The 9,671-nt window shown below is 37.5% G+C and overlaps 1 protein-coding gene across 1 annotated transcript; it reads left to right on the top strand.

Moving 5' to 3' along the window:
- The first annotated feature begins 3,744 nt into the window (after nt 1-3,744).
- Nucleotides 3,745-8,977, top strand: LOC136202337 (protein unc-13 homolog). Its single transcript, XM_065992895.1, has 5 exons — nt 3,745-4,393; nt 4,936-5,802; nt 6,343-6,798; nt 7,266-7,455; nt 7,540-8,977. The coding sequence occupies exons 1-5, from the start codon at nt 3,881-3,883 to the stop codon at nt 8,472-8,474; spliced, it is 2,961 nt and encodes a 986-aa protein (XP_065848967.1). The 5' UTR covers nt 3,745-3,880; the 3' UTR covers nt 8,475-8,977.
- The last annotated feature ends 694 nt before the right edge of the window (nt 8,978-9,671 follow it).

The following is a 9,671-nucleotide window of genomic DNA, read 5'->3' as shown; positions in this document are numbered from 1 at the left end:
GAAAATCATTTTTTAGGATCGTTGTAGTTTTTTTTAATTGCCACGTCGGTTTTAGCTTTTGTTTTCTTTAATGTTATTTGCTTGAGAGCCTTCTTTTGCAAAATAAAAATAAAGGTGAGAATTTAAATAAGAAAAAATTATAAAATTGGGTCAAATGTCATTTATATGTTTAGACCATTTACCCAACCCCTATATATCTAAACTATATTTTTGTGACTTTCCCAAATACCCCAGACATTCCATCTTCTCCTTCCCCTTCCTCTTCCAAGTACACGGTTTCCCCTTCCCCTTCCCAGACATTTGATCTTCATCTCTTCCTTTATATTGCGAAATCTGCACCAATTTCTTCATCGCCATGTTTGTCTCTTCTTCCTCTCTTTATCTTCTGGTTCTTCATCTTCCTGTTTCTAGAAAATTAAGCCACGGTTCTTTATCTTCCTGTTTCTATTTGTCTCTTGGTTTCTTTCTTCTTGTGCGAATCGAATGCATGGTTATTCGACGTTATTCTTCATGTTTTTCTGTATTTATCATATGGTTATTGTCGATTTCAATGGTAAAAGGCGGAAAAAAAATGTAAGCATCTACTGTTTAATCTTCATCTTTTTCTAGAAAATCACTTCACGAAATGAGTTTTGCGAAGGTCTGCGAGGAAAAATAGGCTGAAAATGACGTTTTGACTTTGCAAAAAAAAGATTATGCGAAGTCTGCGAAGCTAAAATCATCAAGCATTTCATGATTTTTCTCTTTGCAGACTTCACGTAATTTGTTTTCGCGAAACAAAATCGTCATTTTCTTGTTGATTTTCTCTTCGCAGACTTTGCGTAATCTGTTTTCGCGAAGCAAAATCATCCTTTTCTTGTTGATTTGCTCTTCGCAGACTTCGCATAATCTGTTTTCGCAAAGCAAAATCGTCATTTTCTTGCTAACATGACTTAATTTTTGTGAAGGTGGATGAATACAAAGACATCAAATACAAGTACTCATTTAGCTTGAATACAAAAGCATCAATCACAATGAGGGGTGTACTGGGATTATGGTGAACCTGCCGATTTTTCTTAGATTCTTTCTTGATGCTCTTCGGGTTCCATTTCTCATCCCGAAAGGACGCTTATACAAAAGCAACAATCACAGTAGGTGGTGTACTGGGATGTAGGGGAGATGGGGTTCTAGGATGCAGGGGAAGAAAATACAAATCACCATTATCATCCCAAAAAGGTCATTGATTCTGTAAAGTCCGAGATTTAGGGTTTATGGTTTCATTATTGTTGCAATCTTGTTGTAAATTTTGATAATGTTATGATTTTAATGTTAGAATTATTCTTGCATTCTTGTTGTTATACTTTTTTTTTGTTATATACCACTTCGCATATTTTGCAGTATCCGAAGATAATACTTTTTTTTAATCAAAGAATACTTTTATTGGCTGATATTAGCTAAAAGAAAATGAGACAAAAAAGGAGGATCATAGAACCACTCCTGATAGACAGACAAAGAACTAACTGCTCTGGCTAAACTATGAGCAGCACTGTTCGCTGACTGTTTGACAAAAGAGATCGAAGAATTATCTAACTCTTGATATAACAAAATACAATCACTAATGATATAAAAAAAATAAGAAAGAGCATGATGACGACCGTTAATAGCTTGAATTACTGAAAGGCAGTCAGATCGAATCTCAATATCCCTAATACCATTGTCTTTAATCTATGAGAGCGCCTCCTTGATTGCAATAGCTTCCGCGGTAATAGGATCAAAATTGCCAGCAGTACTTCCATGTTTAGCAAACAGACATCTTCCATCATTATCTCTTATAATAAATCCGTAAGAGCAATATCCATCCACAGGGAACAATCCTGCATCCACATTACACGCAAGCCTACCTGCAATCGGCCTCAACCATCTGTCTGAATTCATTATGTTATGCACATTGGTACGAAACCTCACCTCTTGTGTCGCTCGCCAATTCGTAGCATCATTAACAGCAGCCTGAACTACCTCCTGCGCCTGCATTCGTGACTGATTCCATACCTGGCTGTTCCGTTCTTTCCATAGCCACCAGACAACTGATAAAATCTTCCCAATATATTCCTGATCTGGTCCCTTAATCACATGTTCCAGCCAATCAACAACACATTGCACCATCCGCATACGATAATCTTTAAAGAAAATAAACCACACCTCATGTGCAGCCACACAACGTATAAAGGCATGATTTTCATCTTCCAGATCGCAATTACACAGTGGGCATATTGGTGATAAGGAACTGTGTCGTTTTTGTAAATTTCCCATGACTGGTAGACAGCCCACTTTGAGACGCCATAAGAAATTCTTGATCTTTGGCTGTGATTTTACCCTCCAGATGGCTTCCCAAGGGCCGGCGCCAAGAGCTTGCCGTGTCTCAATATTCGAAGTTAGTAGTCGGTAGCCGGATTTTACCGAGTATATGCCCGTTTTATCGAGTCCCCAAATCCATCCATCTTCAGTACTTCTCCGAATACGAGGTAATGCGAGAATAAGATTCATGTCCCTGCAATTAAAAAACTGATTCAATATATTCATATCCCAAGAGCCATCAGCCTGCATTAGTTCACTAACTGCCCCCGTAGGAAGACTCGATGCAATATGACTCGTAATATACGGGTTCTGATCCTCCATTAACCAGGCATCATTCCAGATATTAGTTAATTGACCATTGCCAATTTTTCGCCGAAGACCTTACTGAATTAGAGGTCGACCAACAAGAATGCTTCTCCAGACATATGAGGGGTTATGCCCAATCTCAGCTTCAAGAAAACTCGAGTTCGGAAAATACCTAGCTTTCAAGATTGAAGCAACCAGAGATTGAGGTTGCTGTATTAATGCTTGTTTAGCAAGCAGCGCTTCGTTGAACTCTGCAACCGTCTGAACCCCAGCCCTCCTTTGCACTTTGGTACGCACAAATCCTCATATCTTATCCAGTTGATACCTTGGTTGATGTTACTATCGCTCTTCCACCAAAAACGATTTAAGAGGCGATGAATTTCGTCACAAAACTGAGATGGAAGAAGAAAGATACTCATTAAATATGTAGGAATTAATTGAAGGATAGATTTAATGAGAATTTCTTTGCCAGCCCTTGTTAAAAAAAAATTCCTTCCAGTTCTGAATTCTGGATCGGATTCTCTCCTATGCGAAGATAATACTTGTACTTCGCATATTGTGAAATCTGCGAATGTAAAAGTCATTTTGTGAATTAGTATTATCTCCGCATGCTTCACATATTGCGAAACATGCGAAGTAAATTCATGTTCTGAAGTAAATATTATCTTCGCATATTTCGCAATTTACGAAGTAGGCGGAATAGAGAAAGAAAAAAGACTAAAAATTTCTAAGTGTTATATATATATATATGAAAGTCAGTTTGAAAAAATCACAAAAAAAAAATAGTGTAGATAGATAATAGATTGGATAAATAGTTTAAATATGTAAATAAATCTCTAATTTCATCCGATTTTATAATTTTCTCTTTAAATAATAATAATAAAAAAGTTGAGAGACGTTTTTTCAAAACTTTATTTGAATCTCATAATTACTCGGCAAATTAGTTTAGCAAAATTCAAAAATTAACGATTATCAAATCCCGATCAACAAATTGATTGAGAACAAAAAGTTATTAATTAATTAAGCATATAACTTTGTAGATAGCTAGAGGACCACTGCTGAAGCTGGAGCGTACACTTCACATCATCTGCGTATCAAAAGAAAAAGGAAAAACAAAAAAGAAAAAAAAAATAGCGTCTTTCTTTTCTCTTCTCTTCTCTTCTCTTGTCTTCTCCCTGTAGTCCATCATCCTCTTGACTCTCTCTCTCTCTCTTTCTCTCACATTCACAGAGAGAGAGAAATGGCTTCTCTGTTTAGAGACCTTTCTTTAGGCCATTCTAGGAGAGAGTCAACTCCACCGCCGTTACATACACCGCCGAGGATGACTTCTAGACTTACCACCACCGATCTCGACTCTCCATTTGGCCAACTCGCCTCCCAACTCTCTCATTCCGACCTCCGTGCCACTGCCTACGAGATCTTTGTCGCTGTATCTCGTACTTCTGCTGGCAAAGCCCTCACTTACATTTCTAAGTCTGATTCTCCCAATCATCATCCCTCTACTCATTCTCCTAATTCTCCAGCCTTGCAGCGTTCTCTCACTTCCGCCGCTGCCAGTAAAATGAAGAAAGCTTTGGGCCTTAAATCGCCTAGCTCCGCTTCTAAGAAAAGCCCCTCTTCTGCTCCCGGCTCTGGCCCGGCCAAGTCTAGGCGCCCTTTGACTGTTGGAGAGTTAATGAGGACTCAAATGCGTGTATCGGAGACTGTAGATTCAAGGATTAGGAGAGCTTTAGTGAGGGTTGCTGCTGGCCAGGTTACTCGATTTTTACTTTTCATTTTAACATGTTTAAGCGTACACACGCATTTCTCGGTTCACTTTGGAATTTTTTCTCTCATCTGTTTTCTAAAATTTGCGATCATCTGATGTTGCTTTCATAAATTTTTTTTATTGATTTTTGTTTTGAATATTCATTTGATTTGTTATTGTTGCATATCAGTGTATGCAGATAATTGTGTTTATGCGCATTACAATGAATCATTTCTTGTTGGAGGAAACAATCATTCTAACTTGCATTTACCAATAGGGATGATTCAGCTTTCTGGCTTTTTCCCCCTTAGAGGATTTCTTATTGCATCTTATGTCATATTTCATCATATTTGAAATCTGGCTTCTATAAACTGTTGCAATAACCCTCAGAAGCTTAGAATACTGTTGCTCTGATATACGTTCCTCTGTTATTGTTATTAATTAAAAGATCCTTTTCATTATTGGCACTACTCCTGGATGCTCATGAGTTTTGCATTCTCTGTTGGTTGTATATTTTTGGCCTGCTATTAACACGATGAATGCCACAGGTAGGAAGGAAAATTGAGGCAGTTGTTCTCCCATTAGAGCTATTACAGCAGCTTAAGCTTTCAGATTTTACGGATCAACAAGAATTTGAAACATGGCAGAAGAGAACTCTAAAAGTTCTGGAGGCTGGACTTCTTTTGCATCCCCGGGTGCCCCTTGATAAGTCAAATCCTACCTCACAAAGGCTGCGACAAATTATTAACGGGGCCTTAGACAGGCCTATAGAAACTGGAAAGAATAATGAGTCAATGCAAGTGCTTCGTAGTGCTGTGATGTCCCTTGCTAATAGATCTGATGGGTCATTCTCTGAATTATGCCATTGGGCAGATGGGGTTCCATTGAACCTTCGTATGTATGAAATGCTTTTAGAAGCTTTATTTGATGTTAATGATGAAACATCCATAGTTGAAGAAGTTGATGAACTTATGGAACACATAAAGAAGACTTGGGCTATCCTTGGAATTAATCAGGTGCTCCACAACCTCTGCTTTACATGGGTTTTGTTTCATCGGTTTGTTGCAACTGGCCAAGAGGAAACAGAACTACTTGATGCTGCTGATGGTCAGCTGGTTGAAGTTGCAAAAGATGCAAAGACAACAAAGGATCCACAATACTCCAAGATTTTAAGTTCTACGTTGAGTTCAATTTTAGGTTGGGCAGAGAAAAGACTCCTTGCATATCACGATACTTTTGATAGAGGAAATATTGAGGCCATGCACAGCATTGTTTCTTTGGGGGTGTCGGCGGCCAAGATTTTGGTTGAGGATATATCCAATGAGTATCGCAGAAAGAGGAAAGGTGAAGTTGATGTTGCTAGAAGTAGGATTGACACCTACATCAGATCATCACTGCGCACTGTTTTTGCTCAGGTAAGTTTGTCCTATCAAATATGATCTTATAGGTTTGAGACCAGTAGTTCTCGATGCATAAAAGCCCTACCATATCTAGATTCCACTCATGTTCAATCGTGGAATGCTACAATGCATTGTGCATTAAAAAATTTGGTACTTGATTGGTGCTCATTTGATGTTTGAGGAAATAAGATATTTCATAAAGCACTTTGGCTGCATTTAGGTCCTCTTATACTGCTTTGCAAACCTTGTCTCATTGATGGCTTAAGGTGTAAGCATAAAACTTTAGGAAAAAGAAAAAGAATTTTCTTAACATAAATATGATCTACCAGCTCTAAAGAGACCTTTCCTAAGGGCTGCGGAATCTAGTAGAATAAGTGATTATTTACTTCAGCATGGCTTACTTTTGATAATGCGTGCAGCTTCTATGGCTTGCCTAACATATTTCAAGTCCTTCTTCTTCAAAAAGAAGGATGAAGTAAGACTCAATGAATCTTCTTCAAATATTTATAGCTATATGGATTGATCATAACTGTTGCTTGATTTAATGTAATATAGAGAATGGAGAAAGCAGATTCAAGTAGGAGAGCATCAAAAAACCAGCCCAATCCTCTTCCTGTTCTTGCAATCCTCGCAAAGGATGTTGGTGAGCTGGCAGTTAATGAGAAGCAAGTATATAGTCCGATACTAAAGAGATGGCACCCTTTCGCAGCAGGTGTAGCTGTGGCCACACTACATGCATGCTATGGAAATGAGCTAAAACAGTTCATATCTGGCATAATAGAATTAACACCAGAAGCTGTGCAAGTTCTCAGAGCAGCAGATAAACTGGAGAAGGACCTTGTGCAAATTGCTGTAGAAGATTCAGTGGACTGTGATGATGGTGGAAAGGCAATAATCCGTGAAATGCCTCCTTTTGAAGCTGAAGCTGTAATTGCTAATCTGGTGAGGGGATGGATCAGAGAAAGACTGGATAGATTAAAGGAGTGGATTGACAGAAATTTGCAACAAGAAGTATGCACTTTCTACTCATTGTTTCTTCTGCTGATAGATTACCCACTGGTGTTCCAATTAATATGAGTGACATAGTTATTTTTCAGATCCTTAAATCAACAACTATTGAAATTATTATGTTAACATTATTAAGGATTTTAGAATGCAACAAGTTTTGCACGGTGAATTCAGTTCCTTTATGCTATTGTAATTGCAACCTTGGTTCTTCTAATTATAGCTTCTTCAGCATGAATTGGGAGAAGCTGGTAAAGACTGGTAGTACGACCAGATATAGAATCTGGTTGTATGTTTGGTTGAGGTTCTCTAGAGTATTCCATATCTATTTATAGTACGTGTTTTGTTCAAGTGCTTTACATCTTACCAGACCCTCTCTAATGACCAGCTTCGATTGAATCAACTCAATTTGTAGCTGATATCATTTTTTCATTAGCTTTTCAGAAACTAACCAGCTTTTCCATTGTTTATAGCTCTGGAAAGCAGAACCAAATCAGGAAGGATTTGCTCCATCTGCTGTTGAAGTTCTGAGAATTATCGATGAAACTTTGGATGCATATTTTCAGCTGCCAATACCAATGCATCCAGCATTGCTACCTGACTTGATGGCTGGCCTGGATAGATGTCTTCAATATTATGCAACCAAGGCAAAATCCGGATGTGGTAAATCTTGTGCAAAGCTCATACAACTTGCTGGTGGTTTTTCTTCAACATCTAATGGCTACTATCTTTTGTGCTGATATGTAGGGTCAAGGAATACATATATACCAACTATGCCAGCATTAACCAGATGTACAACAGAATCGAAGTTTCAAGGGGTATGGAAAAAGAAGGAGAAGTCTCCAAATCCTCAGAAGAAGAATCCTCAGGTTGCAACATTGAATGGGGATAATTCTTTGGGGACACCCCAGCTTTGTTTGCGCATAAATACCTTGCATCGGATCAAGTCGGAGTTGGATGTTGTGGAAAAGAGGATAATAACCCATCTAAGGAACTCTGAATCTGCTAAAACAGAAGACTTTTCAAATGGCTTGGCGAAAAAATTTGAACTTACACCTTCTGCTTGTGTAGAAGGAGTTCAGCAACTCAGTGAGGCATTGGCTTACAAAGTTGTTTTTCATGATCTAAGTCACGTTTTATGGGATGGATTGTATGTTGGGGTGCCATCAACTTCTAGAATTGAGCCTTTTCTCCAGGAGCTTGATCGAATTTTGTTTACTATAGCAGATAACATGCAGGAAAGAGTTCGTACGCGGGTTGTCACTGACATAATGAGAGCATCTTTTGATGGATTCTTGCTTGTTTTGCTTGCTGGAGGTCCTTCTCGTTGCTTCACCCGTCAGGATTATGAAATAATAGAGGATGATTTTAAATCTCTTAAAGATACATTTTGGGCAAATGGTGAAGGCTTGCCTGCTGAATTGATAGATAAGTTTTCAGGTACCATCAGAGGCGTTCTTCCCCTCTATAGAACTGATACGGAGAGCATCATTGAGCGATTCCGGCGTGTAACCTTGGAGGCATATGGCTCCTCTGCCAGGTCTAGACTCCCACTACCTCCAACTTCAGGAGAATGGAACCCTACTGAACCAAATACTATCCTCCGTGTATTGTGTTATCGGAATGATGAAGCAGCATCGAAGTTCCTCAAGAAAACTTACAACTTGCCTAAGAAACTATAAGAATTATGGGATTCACTGCTGCATATAGCCAGGGTAAAGCGACTTCTCGTATGGAAACTGTGTTCTTAACTGTATTTAGCAAAAAAGATCGAAACAGGATGCTTGATGCCGGACTTGATTGAACTGGTAGGTACCTTGCAAAGTGGCAGCAACTTTGTATAGTACATTAGAAGCGATTTGGCCTTCTCTTGAACAGGATTATAGAAGTGGAGTTAAAGATTTCGACAAGACACGATAGTTCCCAAGCTTTGCTTGTTGAAGGTGCGTGACGATACACTTAGTATTATTTATTCATTTATTTTTGAAGTTCACCATATTCCATGAGCCCTTTTGTAATTTTCTTGTCTATTCTCCATAGTATTATATAAAGTAATGAGCTTCTTTGTTACCTGTATTCTTTTTGATTTGGAAGATTCTTTTATACTGGTTTGGATGTATTCATATATCAATTTATCAAATAGTGCAAGCCTAGTATGGTAGTGCTTGTGTTCTTTCTTCTATTCTATTACCGTACCTTGATATTATCTTTATTTTTCTTTTCAAGGAAAATAAATTGATAATCTGTGTTATAGGGTTTTGTGAGTTTGATGAATTGTATTTAGTTTCAATTTTCTAATTCAGCAATAATTTGATTAAAAGTTAATTCTGACGGGCTAAAAAGAAAATGAAAATTATAAGTGGAAGGTATGTCTCAACCATTTCTTCTCAGATTTATGATACTTGATAGCTAGTTTTCGGAAATATAAGATTATTCTCTTGCAAAGATTTACCAGCAGGGTTTATTTCTATGTTAAGTTACTTCATTAGTAAGATAGCTTTATTTTGATGTGTTACATAATTGTAAAAATTTAAAAGAAAACTCTTAATGTGTAATCAACGACTATGAACAATTATTATGCAACACGTCTTATATATGCTGTCATCTAAAAATACTTGATATAACATATAATAAAGGCATAACACTCATATAAATTAAAATTTCAAAGTCAATTAGAACCATAAACTATCAAAATCATCAATTAAGTCTATGAACTAAGCAAAAATCATCAATTGAGTCCTTACGCTATCCTAAAATAAAAAATGATGATATCTGTGTGGCTCAAAATGGATTTGGAGAAGAGATTCTGAAACTGTTCAACCGAATGATTTTCGATAAGAACTCAATTGATTTTTATTTAATTCAGGAACCTAATTAAT

The sequence above is a fragment of the Euphorbia lathyris genome, chromosome 8 (genome assembly GCF_963576675.1).
Source record: "Euphorbia lathyris chromosome 8, ddEupLath1.1, whole genome shotgun sequence".
NCBI lineage: Eukaryota > Viridiplantae > Streptophyta > Magnoliopsida > Malpighiales > Euphorbiaceae > Euphorbia > Euphorbia lathyris.
Note: the sequence above shows the minus strand (reverse complement) of the source record. Positions and strands in the feature narration are given on the sequence as shown.

Coding starts and splice junctions, on each gene's coding strand:
- LOC136202337 (XM_065992895.1), top strand. CDS start 3,881: ATGGCTTCTCTGTTTAGAGACCTTTCTTTAGGCCATTCTAGGAGAGAG. Junction 6,799..7,265: donor ACAGAAATTTGCAACAAGAA/GTATGCACTTTC, acceptor CATTGTTTATAG/CTCTGGAAAGCAGAACCAAA. Junction 7,456..7,539: donor CAAGGCAAAATCCGGATGTG/GTAAATCTTGTG, acceptor GCTGATATGTAG/GGTCAAGGAATACATATATA.